At 37.2% G+C, this 19,351-nt stretch overlaps 1 protein-coding gene across 1 annotated transcript in view; it reads left to right on the plus strand.

Annotated features, from left to right (window-relative positions):
- The window catches only part of VPS36 (vacuolar protein sorting 36 homolog), a 21,744-nt gene extending 8,240 nt beyond the window's left edge, over nt 1–13,504 (plus strand). The window contains exons 6-14 of the mRNA XM_072403693.1: nt 2,416–2,502; nt 8,397–8,429; nt 8,522–8,599; nt 9,471–9,605; nt 10,065–10,130; nt 10,638–10,702; nt 11,092–11,176; nt 11,829–11,905; nt 12,740–13,504. Of these exons, the coding sequence (XP_072259794.1) occupies nt 2,416–2,502; nt 8,397–8,429; nt 8,522–8,599; nt 9,471–9,605; nt 10,065–10,130; nt 10,638–10,702; nt 11,092–11,176; nt 11,829–11,905; nt 12,740–12,833 (720 nt within the window). The 3' untranslated portion in view covers nt 12,834–13,504. The remainder of the gene's footprint in view (nt 1–2,415; nt 2,503–8,396; nt 8,430–8,521; nt 8,600–9,470; nt 9,606–10,064; nt 10,131–10,637; nt 10,703–11,091; nt 11,177–11,828; nt 11,906–12,739) is intronic.
- Nucleotides 13,505–19,351: the final 5,847 nt, after the last annotated feature.

Below are 19,351 nucleotides of genomic sequence, written 5' to 3' on the forward strand. Positions count from 1 at the left end.
AAAAAAATAAGACAGTGTCTTATCATCGGGGAAACAGGGTATATTATTTTGTCTGTCTGTTCAACCTAAATGCAATGTAGATATGGCCAGATAGAAGCATGACATCCGTGTGCTCAACAGTGCATGTTATATGTCTACTTGCAAAAGTATATTAAATACCACATTGCAGAGCCATTAAAATTTAGTGAGTAAAAGCAATCTGAGCTTGTTTTGTCCTAGTCCTATAGAGAGTCCTCCTATGAAAGCGGTTGTGTTGCTGAATTACTGGTTACAAAAGAAATAAAAGTCTGGAGCTGGTTAAGAAATTTGTTGTTCATGTACAGGTGGCAGGTGGCCAAGTGGTTAGTTTCTTCCCCTCCCTTAATGGTGTTTCTATGCTCTCCCATTGGGCCTGATTTATTAAAGCTTTCCAAAGCTGGAGAAGATACATTTTCATCAGTGAAGCTGGGTTATCCAGGAAACCTGAAATAGATCTAGACTGAGATTCAAAACATTTGCTAGCAAATCCACATCTGTAAATCCATTCCAGGTTTTCTGGATCACCCAGCTTCACTGATGAAAGTTTATCCTCTCCAGCCTTGGAGAGCTTAATAAATCAGCCCAATTGTTTAAGAACACAATCAGATCTCAACATTCAGCCTAGACTTTTCTCTTGAAGATAGCTGGCTCAAGAAGTCTGCTGAAATCTGATAGAATCCAGCTAAAGGCAAAAATCTCCCCATATTTTCTCTAATCCAATGTTTCTCGACAAGGGTTCCTCCAGAAAGTGCTAGGGGTTCCTTGAACCATAAGCAAAGTGCACCTCTCAGGTCAGTTACCATTGACGCCAATCATTTTTTTGGTTATCTGTAAGGGTGACATTCTTCCCAAGAACCACCACACTAATGTACTGAGAGCTGTGGATATAGTATAGAAAGGGTTCCCTAAGACCTGAAAGTTATTTCATGGGTTCCCCAACGTTACAAAAAAAGTTGAGAAAGGCTGATCTAATCTTTGAACAGCTTAATGACCTTGTCTTGCCTGACAGATTATTGCTGTTTTTTAACCGCTGTAAATACCTTGAAAACATCAAGAGAGGTGATGAAATCTTTCATATTGTTTGTTTCTATTGTGTGGCAGCATGTAGTAATCACAAAGAGCATCTATTAATAATGGAAGCTGTCCAAAGCAAATCACTGATTTCTATATTAGTAAACTTTCTCATGTGGTTTTCATGTTTAGAATCTGTGTATCGCACAATAACATTCCTATATTTCTCTTCCATGTACTGTCACATAGCATACCTGTAAAGCACCTCTTACAGTTTTACAGGTTTTTGGATGGAAATGGATTAGATTCCATTGGAAATGGATTCCCTGAGGATATACATAGTTGGCTCTTGCATGTGACTCGTCATTTCATTTTTATACCCACAGGACCTAGGGAAACTATAATAAATGATCTACAATAAACTGTTTGCAGAGGCACAAACATGTTAGCTGGTTGTCGCCACACCTAATCTGTAAAGTCTTTGAAGTATGTGATTTTGATTAAATAAAGAAGCTAAACTCTGAGCAGATATTTTAGTTAGGAATAATGCAGCTAGATATCAAAGAGAAAATAAGTCCAGCAAATGCATTGTCCGTGCGCTGTATTGTCAGTGCCAAAACCTTCTTTTTCTAGGTGCAAGTTCTGTGACCGTCTTGATTGACTGGTGTGGGATGACATAACTGCTGTGCATGATGATAGTAATAATAATTATATAATTTATTCCATGAAATGCCAGCATTGTATAGATATGCAGCTCAGTATACAGTTTATAGGAAATTTCAAGGAAATAAAATTCTTGCCTTGTTTTAGGACTACAGTTCTGTTTATAAAAGAGTTACGATATTGAGATTTTAGGAAATACATGCAACTAGCTTAAGTACTTGAATTTGATTTCCTCTTGCAATTCCCTATATGGAATCATTGATACTGGGATAGGGAAATGCAGGACTGGAAGCAAATATATTGTGCTGCATGTACCAATCAGGTGACTTTATTGGTTTGCTGCTGTTTATTTTACTTATTTTTGCAGGATCTAGAGCAGGGCCTAAGGATTCTTTACCACTTTTATCCTGTAACATATATGATATGTGATTTTACATAAATCCAGGGATAAGTAAACATAAATAACTGGATTATTTCTAGGTCAAATGCAATATGCATGTATTTTGTTGTAAACTTTGTTATTTTCCATTGATCTTCCCCTACAAATAGCATTAGGGTTTCCATTGTAAGCTGCTGTACTGTTTACAATACTATGAACAATACTTAGGCAGCTGGTCAATACATATTTACATCCTGTAAGTCATAATTATTTCTTTCATAAAATTCTGTTTTCTTTAAAGAATGGTTTCATGTTCCTTCCTCTCTTTTTTTTCTCCTACGCAGGCTGGAAGAATAAAAGCTGCTGGGATTGTTAGCATTGAGAGAAAGCTGGAAGAGAAAAGAAAGGAGACTGACAAAAACATTTCCGAGGTTAGTGTTAAGTTAACCCTTTTCAGGGTTCAGACTGTGACTGGTCCAGTCCTTAGGTGGCATTTGACTAACCAGCTGCTGGAAATAAAAATCAAAGCTTCTCCTATCTATGGGTGACTCTTTACCATGTAAAATCTTATTGGTAGTAGTAATGACCATCTTACAGTGTCAGTGCTCATGCCACACAAATACATACATGAAAAACGTTGAATATGGTCATGTGTTCAAATGTTTAATTTGTACCATATTTTATTTCACATGACATGAATAAAATAGTCTAGTACCTTTTTTAAATAATTGAAAATTTTTCAAACATTGTTGGGTTTAAAAGATGGCCACAAATGAGCTGATGACTTATTGGGATAAAAACTTGTGAATTCTATTGGTTAGTGATGGGAATAGACTTTAGGAGAGCACCATTTTTAATCCTTAAATCATGAACATAGAGACAACCTCAAACAAACCAGAAGGAAGTTCTTTAAAAAGTGATACTTAACGCAAGAAAATAAACAGAACCAGATGCAGTCCCTTCTGCAACAAAATAAACCTACCTGGCTGATCACCATTTTTTAATTACATTCCCCTGTCTTCACTTCTTATCAGGTGTTGTCATCTTCACCTGGTCCTTGTCTGTGTTCTGCCATCTTGATTGGTCAGGCCAGGATGATGTAACTCCTATGCATGTACACCGGAGTTATTTATTCCTGCCATCATACATTGAGCCGTTCATTAAAGAAACGATTGAGAACAGGCAGGTAGGTCCCTGTTCCTTCTGTAATGATGAACCCCTTGCTTATGTTTAGTTCTTCATCTTCTTAAACAAACAAACAAAAAAAAATTAAAAGACTTGATTGACTGCTAGATCTTTTTCTGTTACTCTATGTTTCTAACCCCAATATCACTTCATAAGGTAATTGTCTCACTAAAACCAAATAATTGGCATAAAAAGGGCCCCGTCTAAAGGAAAGACTTAATACTTACCTTTTCAACCACTGTCAACCTTCTCACTCTATTAAGCTTGCTTCTATCATCCAAAGTTTCTGAATACGGTGTTCTCTGCAGCATCTTTTAGCCGGGCACACCATCCGGAACTTTCAGTAACCATTTAGCTGTTTTTGAGTAGTTAATAAGAAATTTGGTCACAATACAGGGGCTACCACCTGCCTACAGCTTCTTCCTACCCAGCTTAAAAACATTTTAAGAGATGGCTGGTCCTCTGCTGAGCACTGTGGTTCCAGTTTTCCAAAGAAAACTAATGTGGCCAACATAATAAAGGATTGGTAAATTGCAATATATTAGTTTTTTTTTATTTTGGGTTTAGATATGCTTAAACATCTGTGTCAAAAAATTCAGTTTACCAGGTATTGTATGTAAACCAGAGACTGTCCAGTGAAACGGAGGCATTTTTTTTCCTTCCTCCTGAAGTTTCCTTTAGATTTTCCTGTCTGGGAGCACTCAAGATCTCGGCTTTCTGCTTTGAACTATTTTTTTTATTGTGAAACTAAAATACAATTCATCTTGTTAATCCTAGACTACTTCTTCTACAGGAAGTAGTCTGGGAATGGTCTTCATCTGCTAGTCTGGGCATCTGGTTAATCACTATACATTATAGGGAATATATACTTATACACCCAAGTCATGCCTGCTCTCAATGTATTCACTGACATATATAAATCTCCCAGGTTAGGAGCTGAGATAGGTTAGCATTGGGGCTACACTTTGCAGAGGTGCCTTGGCTTGAAAATGGCTTTTTATGTATTCACAAATGCATGAAACAAAAACTTATGTTTATGACCTAACTTTTTCAAATAGTTAAATTAGTTTTTACTTACTTTCCTGGGTAACATCTGTGGATTTCAAAATCCATGCAAACCATTCGTTTTGCTATATGTTATCTAACTTGCCATATTTGTAGGGCAGTAAAAAGGACAGAGACTGTATAGAAAAAGTAATAACATTCTGCTTAAGCTGCTTGTCGGTGAGCTAGCTGAAAAGTCTCAGGGCTTCATTGTACAGGGAGTCTGTGTAACCAAGTTTCCTTGCCTACTTGCATTTCCAGTATGCACTTTATGTCTATATAACATTGACCTTTAATGAATAACTGCACTTTTGAAAGTTCCCTCCTCCCCCTAACTTAACCTAACCTTTCCCAGTGGCTATGGTTCCAATTCATTGTCCACATCCAGCAGCATTTGCGCCGTAAAGCCTTGACGACTTTCATGGTAAAGGTAGGTGAGCCTGGCTACCCACTCCATTGAAGTCTATAGGGCTTTACTTTACAGGAGCCACTGTTTGGGTCACATCTGGTGGGATTTGGTACAATTCCTTGGAGGGGACAAGTGAGTAACTTTCAAGGAAATAGAATAATTGTACTGTATTTGAAAGTATCATTATCTTTTTAAGGGAAATTGAGTGCCTGTCTTAACAGAACACAGGCAGAAATGTTTATCCAAAATATATATAAAATGCAAGCTTACCACTCTTTGCTGTCTAGTAACATCCTGTATTTTGCTGCAGTCTTTTCTCCTATTTTGTGCCACCATCATCTGTGTAATGTAATATCTGAAGCTTACCATGGTAAGGGATTTTACAACAGGGAGCATAAGCCCTAACAATCATAAGCCAATGAGAATGCATACAGTACTTTAAGAAACCTTGAGCCCTGAAGTTGGGGTACACCATGGGAATCATTCCCACTGGCTGATGATTGCTAGGAGTGGTGTAACCTCCGTCTGTTGAAGCTGATGAGCATGGTATTTGTATCCTCTAATCCAAGATCACCTGCTGTTTTTGGCAGCACCTGAACTGTGGAGGAACCCAAAACATCTTTTTTCTTTTAAAGGATTAACATTTTTTTGCCTAAATGACGGATTCTTATTTTTTATTTTTGGCAGGTAAGAAAACTGAGTTTGTTAAACTTCAATAAAAATCCTAAAATAGGTCCTGTGCATTAGTTAAAAGCACAATCTAGGCGAATCTAAAACAGACATACATCTATTGGGGTAGTGAGAGCAGGCAGTTTTTCTATAAGAATTATGCATGGAGCAAAGCCTCCATATATTTGTGTAGTTTTTCCCACATGTCGTTGGGAATGTGTGCCCATTTATAAGGTTAGTACTGATGTTAGACAGGAAGACCTGACTCTGAATAGGCTTTACATTCCATCCCATCAGGTGTTCAGTAGGGTTCAAATTCCTCCACATATTTAATTAAACTATCTCCTGAAGGAGCTGGTTTTGTGAGGTGCAAAGTGATGTTGATACTGAAAATGGTTTTCCCCAATGTGTTTCCACAAGCTTGGAAGTGCACATCAAAGTCATTAATCAAATATATGTAATTCAGTGTTGAACCCAGAAAGTTTTTTAGGCCGGTGAGATGAAATTGTAGGTGGGTGGCAGCCCCTGTATTGTGACCCAAAAGCAAGCACCCTAAAACAGCCGGGTTGTTACAGATAAGTGCCGGCTGGTGCACCCAGCTAAAAGGGGCTGGGGAGAACACTGTAATTGTGTGCATTAACAATACTGTTCACTGAAAACATCTGAACACATTCACTTGGAGGCCTGAGCACAAAGCTTTGTCTGTATGGTGTGTTTAGAGGATGTTTTCAGTTTTTCCACCCATTTTTCTGCTTGTTTTGTTCCTATTTTTGCACCTTCATTTTATGCCCACTGTTTATTCATAATATGTTGATAAGCATAAAAATCACAGTGAGCTACTTGTTAAGTGGATAAGTGGAAACACATCTAGCCATGTTAGTACTAATGTGTGGCTGAGCTGTAATTAATGAGCTGATATAAAGGGCTCTTGCAGCTTCCTGCATCTGCTGCTGGCTGCTGATAAGGCTACAGTGCTGCAGTATTATGTTTATGTGAGGAAGTTCCTGTTAGGTGTGTGCCTGTTCCCTTTTGTCCTCACTTCTCTATCTTCAGCGATGAGTTGTAGCATGTTGCTAATTAGTCTTGGGAAGCATCTGATCCATCTTGATTCTGACAAATTGCTTAGGGCTTTTTATTTTTTTTCAGGGAAGCTTCTGTCAAAAATATACATTTGCAATTTTTACATAGACAAGGAACATGAACTACCTGGATAACGCCTTCTTTTTATTCAGCACTAATTCTTCCTGAATGTGCAAACTCCAAAGTTTTCTAATTACTTTTATCTCTGGAACACTGTTTCCAGCATGAAAATATAAAAAACTGGGGAGTCCTGAGTTCCGTTCTCCAGCTCTCTGGAATAAATGTAATACCATGTAACTTAAACATACTGTCAGGCAGCCTTCTTTATAACAAAAGATGTTTCTAGTGGTCTGTGATTACTTTTTTGCACCCCATGCACATTAGTTACTTTCCTGGAAGACCACCTGCTGAAGATGCAAGGAGAACCGACATACAGCGATAGAGGGATTCACTTTTTGCAATGTCCTGTGCAACTCATTATTGCCTATAAAGGTATCCTACCTGTTTTAAAGTAATGTAATATGTGTAAAAAAGAAAAACAAATAAAACAGAATACCCATATTTCACAGTGCAGTTGTTCTAGAAGCATTCATATTGTTGTACATGTGAGAAAGAAAACTTTGCTTTTACTGTATTTTGACTTGTTACTGGTAAGCTGGTTTGTTTTTATCTCAATCAGAAGCTTCTTCTTTCCCTACATCACACTGGCATACTCCGGCTAGGTGGCTCAGCCTTGATAATAAAATGTTTTACGGTACTTACTTGTTTGTACCTAAAGCAGGACTAAACCCGCACTACTTATGTGCCGCCTTCATCTTCCTTCTTTTCTTCTTCCTCATTACGATCTTCAGTGATCTTGATTGGCCATGTCGGGACAGAACAGGCGTGTTTATTCCTGGCATGTGCAAGGGAAACCAGGATTTTCATGTTTCCCTCACAAACACCTCTGAGTTGCACATGTCCAGCTTAGCAAAATTTGACAACTGGGCACTGATCATGCAGGTAAGAATGGATATTGCAGGAGGGACATCGCCTGTCCCTTTCTGAAATAACCATCTTGCCTGATCACGCATTTTTCAAAGCACTTTCAACAAAATCGACAATTCAACTTTCTCTGCCTGTTGCACCAAAGCGCATATATTGTCACAATACTTCCAATGAGATCACAGTGAATGGGTGAGTACCTGAAGACAGTATCGTCTTCTCTCGAGTTTGAGCCTACCTGGTATTCCCTTGGATCTCGTGTTTGGACAGTGGCATCATCTTTGTCCAGGCTTAAGAGATTCTAGTGGGGTTAGGATACATTTATTTTTTCTTTCTGAATCTATGACCCCTACTAGAGTTCAACCCATTATGTTGGTTTGGTCACTGGTTGTTTGATCTGTTCATTCTTTGTCTTTCCATAAATAATGGAGAAAATAAACCAGGTCACTTTACTTGCATGTGTTTGTGCATTTGGTTTTTAGATGTACAAGCTTCTGTCTCCATGTCTTGTGTTAGAAAAACAGTGATGCAAAAATTCTGCAGTTTGTAGTTTTTTTGACACACTATCCATGTACATATTGGATACAATACCTTGTGGATACATTTTCTACTTTTTGTTCAATGATCCAGTTTAAAAAAAAATGTAAGTTTTAAACTATATAATAGTACACAAAACCAAAATAGTTCCCTTTATTTACTGCTATTAACCTCTGGGCTACCTACAGCTCTGCCTGTACAAAATAAACAATAGTAGGATCAATGTCCTCCATTTTTTATATTTAGCCTAATATGTCCTTTTTTTGTGCCACATTACAAGCTTGTAGATACCATGGTCCAGCATGATAAGGCATGGTTGCACTAAGGACAATAATTTTTCTAACGGGCCATATTGCTTGAATACTTTTACATATTAAATTATCCCACTAACTAAAGCTTTGTTGTTTTATTTCCCAGGCATTTGAGGATCTGAGCAAGCTGATGGAAAAGGTATGCTGAAACATTAATGTGAATGCAAGTCTAGCACAGCCATTTCCTGTCAGCAGAGCAGTGAAAGATGGTTGTTTTCATTATTTTTACAGGCCAAGGAAATGGTGGAACTGTCCAAATCGATAGCTAACAAAATCAAAGACAAACAAGGAGATATCACAGAAGATGAGGTATGAGACTATGTTCACACATGGGTTGCCAGGTAAAACAGGGAAGAAAAACATCACATTACAATATTTTTATATGGATCATTTCCATAGAAAACATAAAGGTTGTGTCTGACATAACATAGCACCTGTTATGTTTCCAGATATCCTATATGTTATGTGATCTGTGTTTTTCTTTTAGTTAAAAGACTGTTTGACATCATATACATCTAATAACGTGGGCATCATATACTGAACCATCATGCAATTAATAAATATTTTTACAGGTACACTAGAAACTCTTTTATTAGTGTCAGGCCGGCCAAAAATAAAATCCTAGCTAAAACTGGTGCCTGGTAGAATGAATACATCCTAATACATCTTCTGGTAATTTAATGAAAGAGAACATGTAATTAAAGAATTATGTATTCTGTCATTGCTCATAACTTCATAATGCTAGCTGCTTGGCCTTCTCTGACTTCAGAACTTTGGCCCTGATTTGTTAAAGCTCTCCAAGGCTGGAGAGAATAGACTTTCATCAATGAAGCTGGGTGGCCCAGCAAACCTGGAATAAATTTCTTAAGAACTATTTGCTATTTGTTAGCAAATGTTTTCAATCCTGGATCAGATCTATTTCAGGTTTGCTGGATCACCCAGGTTCACTGATGAAAGTGTATCCTCTCCAGCCTTGGAAAACTTTAATATATCAGGCCCTTTAAATCGCCTGTCTGGAACAACCAGGCTCAGAATTTTCTTGATCTGTCAGTAGCAGAGGTTCAGAGTGCTACTAAAAAGATCAGGAAGAGAACAGTTTTGGGCCTCTCTGTGCTTTCTTTGCTTTTCATTCTAGCTATATGATAATTGAATAATAATCTGTTTTCTTTTTGTCTTTTAGACTATTCGGTTTAAATCCTACCTCCTGAGCATGGGTATTGCTAATCCAGTGACCCGAGAAACTCATGGATCTGGTACTCATTACCACATGCAACTGGCAAAGCAGCTGGCCACAATGCTACAGAACCCATTAGAGGTTAGATATGTAAATTGACATGTGTTCATTCACTTATACTGATTGTCCAAACTTAAAAACCACTGACAGGTGGAAAGGAGGAAATACTTTTGATCTCTTTACACTGGTACCTGGTAATAAGCGAGATACATTAGGCAAAGGTGATATAAGCAGTAAAAATGTGACAACACTCACTGTACTGTATATCTATGGACGAGCAGTGTTGGGACCCTAAGCTGATAATGTAGTTACTAGTGATTTCATTTCAGTGCAGAGGAAGTTAAAGACACTGGCTTTCAGGAAAAAAATATACAGGTCTTAATAGGGAAAACATTTTCATCCATCCCATGTCAGGACAGTTAAACTGCAATCTATTACATGTTTGCTTTAATGCTTAGTTATTCATTTTTGTATTGACTGATCACTGTTTCTTATATTTTAAAAAGCTGCATGCTATCCTAATTTGTATTTCTCTTCCAGGAACGAGGTGGTATAATGTCTCTTACAGAAGTATACTGTCTAGTTAACAGAGCCAGGGGCATGGAGGTAGGCATGACAGAGACTGGCCATTGTAGTTATATTAACCCCCCCGGCGTTCTAATTCTGTCTGTATTTTTATGACAAAAGCGGTACATTGTTTTTCATATAAATGTATTTTATATTGTTTATTTATACTCTCCATTAAATTTATACTCTCCATTAAAACAAAACGACAAAAGACTGCACAATGCATACATGCATGAGTGCTGTACATACAGCGCTATTCTGCTCTATGGAGGGGGGTGGGGGAAAGAACGAGCGACCTAATTTTTTAAAGCTCTCCAAGGCTGCAGAGGATACACTTTCATATATAGGGATATTTGTCTGCTGTCTTTGCTGTCTTTCTCCTTTTGTTTTTTGTTTTTTTAGTTTTTTGCATACTGTGGGTCTTCAGTCCGGTCATATAATTTCCTGGGTCTTCTTTCTTTGACACTGGCAGGTCCTGAATACCTGACCTGAAACAGAAGGAGAAGTCTAATAGACAAGTATGTAATGTGTGTTGCTATCTTGCAGTTGCTGTCTCCAGAGGATCTAGTAAACGCCTGCAAAATGTTTGAGTCTCTAAAGCTTCCTGTGCGGTAAGAAACTTGCCATTTCCTCCTGTCTTTATACTATGCCATTTGTTTTTAGCCTGTGCCTCGAGCTTCCCATTCTTTGACTCTTTTCCTTTCAATGTTACAAGGAAGATTAATTGTATGAAATTTTCAAGCATCTCCTACAGTCAAATTTCTTTTTATCCATAATATCACATAAACTAATATTGATTCCTATGCTATGCTAATGCTGAACTTCATGCTGAACAGCCAGCAGTTAGTTAGCTGTTAGCGAATATATTGTCATGGCATTCATTCATTGCGCCTATGAATGATAGGCTGTTCTTTCCTTGCCACCCATTCCTATCATCCCATGAGGCAGCCCATTGAGTAAATTGTGTAGGTAACCTAATTTGATTTCATTCTGTTTACAGGCTGCGTATTTTTGATAGTGGTGTCATGGTAATTGAACATCAGTCTCACAACGAAGAGGAAATGGTTGCTTCTGCATTAGAAACGGTATGACAGCCGAACACCTGTCCTATCTGGCCATTTTTTACCTTTTCACCTATGCCCCACCTTCTGTATAACTCCCTGCCCTAGTGGATGGTTTGGGTAAAGCAGACAGGTTTCAGGCCCTTTGCTAAATAGAGATACTGTATGCTCTAAGGGCTCTTTGTTTTTTTTGGATGCTTCTGGGACAGCTGAATTAAGAGCCACTTGGGATTCTTTATTATATAAACTCCAATTGGTAACAGGCAATCATAAAAAAAAAATTTGAAATACAAATGAGAGGACATAAAAGTACAGATTTATTTTACTTGCTAAATAGCTTGTATTTATATTCACATTCATTATAGGTTTTGTAATGTGTAAATTCTACTACACAGCACAGACCTGTGGAGTTCAGGCAGGAGTTCCGAATTTTCTCTGTTGCAGTAAAGTAATAAATCTCAGTCTTGTTCCTGTCCCCAAGCTGTAATGGAGAAGCAGCACTAATAACCTCAGCACTCTGCTTTCCCCTGCTATCATGATATCTAATGATGTACCAATAACAAATACAGAGCTACAATATTTTTTTATATCTTTCTAAAGTTTACATTTAATCTACTTGTTAAATTTAACAACTGAACATTTCAAGGTATCTTATGGAATTACAATTTTTTATTAGGTGTCTGAAAGAGGATCATTAACCTCTGAAGAATTTGCCAAGATTGTTGGAATGTCTGTTCTGCTTGCCAAAGAAAGGTATTTATATTTGTTTAACCTCCTCATAACTTGGGTTGGAAGTAGAGTTTTCTTTGTTGATTGTGTCTTTACCAGGTAGATTTTCCCTCCTCCTGCCAGAACTGGAGGGCAAAAGCAATGTATTTGGATACAAAAACATACTTTTATTAGTGCAAGAAATAGTTCTGAAGTCTGACAAAAGTAGACAAACCATACAATATACAGTAGGAGTGTTCCCAGTTTTCAAACAAAGGGTCAGGTGATTGATCTTTAGACCTTAGAGATGACAGACTGTGGCGGGGGGGGGAAGCTATCCTTAAAGCCCAGGTATTAGAGGTAGTAAAAAAAATTTGTGGTTAGAGAAATGTGTAGTCATTTCTTATCCTCTGTATCAGTAGTGTCATAGAAGGAATTGTGTCCTAAATCTGATGTCAGTAAATTGTGCTTTGCCATTATCAGTTGAAAGAATTGTGCCCCATTGGTTGTAGTCTTTTGAGGAAAAATTCCCCATCATTTGTGCCTGTGGGATGGTCAAATGGAGCAATGTTGCCCCACCATTGATGTCACTGGGAGGAATTTTGTCTCCCTATTGGAGGAATGGCCACGTAATTGATGTAATTGGGAGGAATTGCACCTCATTATTGGCATTTGTTGAAGGCAGATTTCCTCATTTCTGGTATCAATGGAGGAATTGCCTCATTATTGGTGTCAGTTGGAGGTTACAGTCCCCTATTTTTGGTGTCTATTGGAGAAGTGCCCTGGTGTTGGTTACAGCGGGATGAATTGTGCCCCAAAGTGTGAAGTCAGTGACCTTGATCACTATCTTACCATACTGTTTTCTTTGTTTTTTTGCAGACTTCTGCTTGCAGAGAACATGGGACACCTCTGCCGGGACGATTCTGTGGAAGGTTTACGCTTTTACCCAAATCTGTTTCTGACCCAAAGTTAAAAGCCTGCTTGAGATCAGAAACATTGGAAGATGTGTCATGCAGTGTCATTTGCTGTGGAGCTTACAAGGTGTATTGTCTGTGGATGATCATGTAAAATGGACTTCTCACTGTTGGCTAACCTTCCACTACAGGTCAATGAAGAATTATAGCATATCACTAAAGATAAACCAAGGACAAAAAGAAAGGCAAAATAATGTTATTACCTAGTGTCATAGGAAGAATACCTGTGAAGAATGCTAAGGCTGAAGCTGCTTCTGGTCATTTCGACCATGGGCTGGTTCTGGGTCCCTAAAGTTGGAAGTCCTCTTTCTAACTTTGGGCAAAGCCATTGTTCAACACTTCTGTAGCCCAGGAGTCCGAAAATAGCAGCCTCAATCTATGGCTTCTGCAAAGGTATTTTCCCAACTTGTAATCATAATGCCCACCAGGCTTCTAAAAATGATCACCTGCTGGGTTTATTTATTCAGGAAAAAATCACAGTTGCTCAAAGTTATTTCTTACACAATATACAGTGGAAATAGACACTCCAAGCCCACTCTGTAATGTCAGTAATGACTTTCACATGCGGTTTTATTGCTTGTTGTAAAATTATGATTTTTATGTCAACTGTAAAAACAAAAATCAGTGTTATAACTGATATCTACAAATAAATCATTCTTTATATCAGCTACGGAGCTGTTATTTGTTTCTTATTTAGTATTTTGTGGAAATTTATATTACAATTCCGGGTGTCTGTAGTCATTTTATTAATTTTGCTACATCTTTTTTAGGCCTTGCAGCCATTTTAACATTTAAAGCCATGCCTAACAGCAATCACTTAAGTCATTAAAATGGAGAATCTCCTTAAAATCAGGGGTCACAATGTAAAACTGGTATTAGAGAGGCACACAAATGCAAATTAAGGTAATGGCAGGCACCTGTATATCAAGGCTAAATGGAAAAAAATTCACAACACATATCACCATGCATTATCCCTTTAAAGAACCTGCCAGTAGAGGAAAAATACCTTTTTATCTGCCATTAATTCCTGCCCTGTATCTTTTTTTTTTTTTTTTTTTTTTTTTTTTTTACTACTCAACCATTCCTAATCTTACTTCTTTACAAGAGACTAACCATTTTGTAGTCCACAATAACCACTTGGAGGATTTTTGTTAGAAAATGCAGAAGATGAGGGTGCTGTAAAAATAAATAATAGTAACAACATTCAAAGTTTTCTCAGGACGTAATAAGGAAATTACATTCTGGGTGTTTTCCATATTCCAACAAAACATCTCCTGGTTGCCATATGGCATTGACATTTTGTGATGGTTTTAAATTTCAGTAGCTATAGATCAAAATACAAAGTTAACTTTTTGTTTGTTTTATATTAATAATTTTTAATGAAGTTGTAATGGAGTTCTTCTTCTAAGGAAAAATTACATTGTTTTTTCTGGAGATCTTGACATATTGTGTAGCATGCATGTACTTTGTTATAGACAAACCTCCTAGTGTACCCTTTTGCATGGTCTCGGCTATCCCTCATCCCTCTGTTGACACAGCTGTCATCTTCTGCTGTCCATCCGGGTCCGGTGGATTTAGTAATTGATTTGCCATTATTAATGTATCTGCACGGAACATTTTTTTTTTCACCTGGTAATCACAATTACCTTGATGGCTATGCTCACTTCTTCACTGTATCCATGGAGAGAACCATAGTCATGACAGGGCTGTGCTTTGGACTACCAACACATCCTCCCCCCTTCATCTCCATTACATGCGGATAGAGGGGACAAGGGTACAAAAGATAGTTTGTAAACAAAACATTTTTTGTTCTTCTGTTTATCTTGCACAAAGTGAACACGACATTGCAGTTATAGCAAGATCAACTAATATTTTCTGTTCTTGAAAACAAAAACTAAAGCAGCCACCATTGATAAGCTGCATTATGTGATGTAGCTGGTTGAATTTGATTATCCTTTAGATTCTGACTTTACACTTGCTTTTTAATTTGTAAAATTTATCCAGCTCAGTGATTCTAGTTAAAAATAGCACGTCAGAATTAAAAGTAACTAAATTTTGAAACTCACTAAGCAATTCCAAGCAGGTATAGAGGCTTCTTGTTTGTATGAGAAACAAAGCAGAGACTTGTGACTTGTGAAAGGCTGTTTTCCAACCTAGATTGCTATTGTATGTCAATAGCTTTTCATCTTATATCTGTTACTGAAATATTTCTGAAATTGTCTTTTTAGTAAATCAGTTCCAGATACACCAGGCCTTGGGCATACACCTGGTCTCCCCACAGTTTATGTACCTTCTATCATCACACTTTTGCATGCTATGCTGATGTGTGTTACGTTCCCCACCTCCTAGATTGTAAGCTCTTCGGGGCTGGGTCCTCTCCTCCTCCTGTGCGACTGTCTGTGTCTGTCTGCAACACCTTTTTATTGTATAGCACTGCATATAATGTTGGCACTAAATAAATCCGGTTTAATATTATTATTAATAATAATAATAATAATAATAATAATATTAGTAATAATAACAATAATGACATGATAAACAGAGCGTAGTAACTTAAATACATGGAACGGAACATGGCGCTGCTTGGTAACCTGCACCTTAGAAACATAAAAGACATAATTCACATTTTTTGGCTCCTGCAAAGTATTAACAAGCCTCAGGCAGCTGTGACCTGGAGAGTATTTGCTTTATAGGCTTCTGAGGTGTCCCATTCATCCCACCGTCAGGATCACACAAAATAGCTGATGGGTATTTTTAGCAGGTGACTCAAAGTTCATGACATGTTGCATAAATAATTATATGTACTTGTTCAATCAAAAGTTTGCAGAAACTTTGTTGTGTTTTTTTACATTCCAGGCAGACCAGAAAATGCAGAATATAAAGTATAGAAACCTGATGTTTGTTAATGAGAATTGCTGGAAACAAGTGAAAAAATAAGTGCACCCTTATCGCCAGTCCAACAATTTTCTAACAGATAACCCATCCCTTTATAATCAACAATAGATTTATTTTTTATTGTTATTACAAATAACTAACCTAACACTCTGGGTTTGACTCATCCTGACACCTAACCCTTGAAATAATCCCTCAATTTAAGTAAATCTGCTTTGGACAGATCTGCAGCTCTTTTTTTTTTTGCCCTCCCATGATTGTGTTGAACAGAAACTCATCTGTGACACAACTAGTGATGTGACAATGAACTATAAAATGTGCTGGTGAATATATTTTCTTCAATCTGCTACTTTACCCAAATCCAACCTAGTATCTAACAATAATCCCCACCCTCCATTCCTTCTCCAATGCAGTGCTCCTTATTGGGTATATATATTAACACAGTACAATACAAGATACACAATATTGGCCAAAAGTGTGTCAAGGCTTTTATTGCTATAATTATTGCTATAAAAAGGAGCACGGGGTCAATTCCATACTAATTTCCATGGTTTTGGCCAGGTGTCCAAAACCTCTAGCCATATACTATACCTGTCCTTCATGGGGATCCAAAAAGTCTATAGCAATAAAGGGAAGATATTCAGTTCCTATGACCACTTCTGAAAATTCCTATGGCTCTGGGTGGTGCTTTTCCCTTTGCCTGTTGGTTAAGTACCCTACCTTTGGTGCAACTGACTGTTTTGTGAAATCCAATTGGGAAAAAAAAATTGGCATCATGATGGCTCTGTGGTTAGCACTCTGGCCTTTGCATCGCTAGGTCCCTGGTTCCAAGCTCAGCCAGGACACTATTTGCATGGAGTTTGCAGGTTCTCCCCATGTTTGCATGGATTTCCTCCTACGTTCCAAAAACATGCAATTAGGTTATTTTGGCTTCCCCCTAAAATTGACCTTAGATTGTAATAATGACATATGATTATGGTAGGGACATTAGATTGTGAGCTCCTTTGATTAAGTTTAATTTTTATAAAACTTTGTGGTTTTGAGCTCCTGTTAGTTGACTTGCTGTCATCCTGAGGCCTCAACTTACTGATTCAAAGTCGCTGATCTGCAACAAACACAGATAATGAATTCAGACACTTTAGTGAACCATGTGCAGTATGTTTTGGGTTTCTGACAGAATTAAAGAAAGTCTACAAGCATCTTTAGAAGTTAACCAGCAATGGCAGCTTTTGTGCTTCCTAATGGAAATTTTAGAACCTTTTCAAACGCACCTGTTCAAACGCACTTGATATTCATTAAAACGTGTAATGCATTCGTAGCACAACTGTTGCAATATATTATACTTGTATTGTGTGTGTTTAACTTTTGTTTTTTATGCTGGAAGATAATGAAAATGCAGACATATGACTTCCTGTACTTTTTAAACGCATAAAGTGTTTTTTCAATGCTTTCAGTGTATTTATATTGACTATAATGTAACACACATTGCATGCAGCAAGTAGAGTTTTTCAAAAATGCACCTCACAGCCTTAAAACAGCACATGTGAAAAATTTCATATATTAGATTATAGGGATAGTTCTTTACTATGTGCTTTAAAAATTCTTTGATTCTGCATTTAGCACAAATAAAACAGGTGGGAAAGAGAGGCTTAAATACCTCTTTTTGTGTCTAGGTGATTTTAATATTACCTGCAAGATTCTTGAATTCTCACTTTTATATTTTGTCCACATTAGTACTTTTTATAGTACTTGGCTAACATCATGCAATGTATTTTTTGATTGACTGTTATGGTATTCTTTTTAAATAATGAAAAATAATAAAATTATGGACCAGCTTATGCCTGGAGGTCCATTTGTCTGTTGGGAGAACAAGAATTTCAGCTACTGCATATTACTACTAAATATTTATAAGGAATGCATTGACTGCTCCTTTTGAAAGAAAATGCATGTGATTAGGCTATATAACATGTAAGGATATGTATAGATATTATTTTTGGTAGGATCTTTACATGCCTGACTTGAAAACGTCAGGTGTGCTTTGGCTTTTGACCCTCTATAGCACTAATGTATTCTTTAGAAAAGTTAGGGCCAGCTGGGGGTGCACAGTAGAATATCCAACACACCTGGACGTGTTGTGAATCAGAGGAATGGGTGATAGAAAAGGTGAATAAAAACAATCGTTTTTGTACTTTTTTTTCAAAATTGTTTTTTTTAACTAAGTAACATAATCATCTTATTTCACTAGCTAAAAAGAACTCCTGCATACTTGTCCCAAAAAGGTACTGAAATCACAGGATTGGCATGAAAGCTAAACAATTAGGTTTTACAGACGGAAAGGTCAGCAATGGCAATCTCCATACTTTTGCTTTAATGTTGAAATGAGCTCAGTCACCCTTGTAGTGTCTGATGTATTCAATCAGGTCAGATCTGACCCACAGACTTGCACTGACGTGCAGTACTATTAACAGTAGAATGGTGAAGGCTGTCAAGTTTTATGTCAAATAATAATAATAAACAGGATTTATATAGTGGTGCCAACATATTACGCAGTGCTGTACATCAAATAAGGGTTGCAAATAACAGACAGATACAGACAGTGGTACAGAAGGAGGAAAGGACCCTGCCCCAAAGAGCTTACAATCTAGGAGGTGGGGTAAATATCTCCCAATAGGAGGGGGGATATGGGTTGGTGGGAAGTAGTAAGGGATTAAGAAACAGAAGATGATGGGTAGGCAAGTTTGAAAAGATGGGTTTTATATGAGCAGAAAGTAGGGACAAGCCAAATAGAATGAGGAAGATTCCAGAGTATACCTTATATAAGGTACATTAACCTTATCACATTCAGATATCTAGTTATCTATAAAAAGAACTACAGCTTTTCTGTATGCAATGCCATCAGGTCAGTCAAGTTAATTCCTCCCACATTTTGTGATTACACAATTAAAGAACAGCAGCACACCTATTATACTATTTCATCTATTCTCATCAGCATGTTTCCTGTAAGCACATGTGCATGTAGAACTCCTGATTGGCCTCTAGAGCTGACCCTCCCGCTTCCAGTTCTGTACAGTTGATTAGTAGTGACCAATTGTAGGTGCTAATACTACCATTTTTTTCAAATGCACTGAATTAATAAAATGTGCTATTTAAAAATATTTGTGTATTTGTAAAAATCTTTCTATAATTTGTGTGTGTATATATATATATATATATATATATATATATATATTAAACAATTCAATGCATTTTAATGGCAGGTGCTATAATTACCTATACTACATGACATTAAAAATGCATTGAACTTTTTTTATGAACATGTTTTTTAATATATATATATTTGCACAGGTTTAAGTTTAAAAGTAATGACACCACAATCGTTATCTGCAGGCAGTTTGTTTTTTGACGGTTTAACCTGCATCAATGGATTTTTCACAATGAAGCCAGCAAAGTTATTTTTTGTAAGAAAATGCTGCAAGTCAGCCAGTAGAAATCTGTGTTGTTTCCATGTGTTTCCTGACTTTACATCCTGATGGGATGGAGTTGTATGGATGAGACAATATCCCAGCACACAATGGGAACATGTACTGTATGTGCTATTCAGTTCCCCTTTGCCATAGTTGTGATA

The sequence above is a fragment of the Pyxicephalus adspersus genome, chromosome 1, assembly GCF_032062135.1.
Source record: "Pyxicephalus adspersus chromosome 1, UCB_Pads_2.0, whole genome shotgun sequence".
Classification (NCBI taxonomy): Eukaryota; Metazoa; Chordata; class Amphibia; order Anura; family Pyxicephalidae; genus Pyxicephalus; species Pyxicephalus adspersus.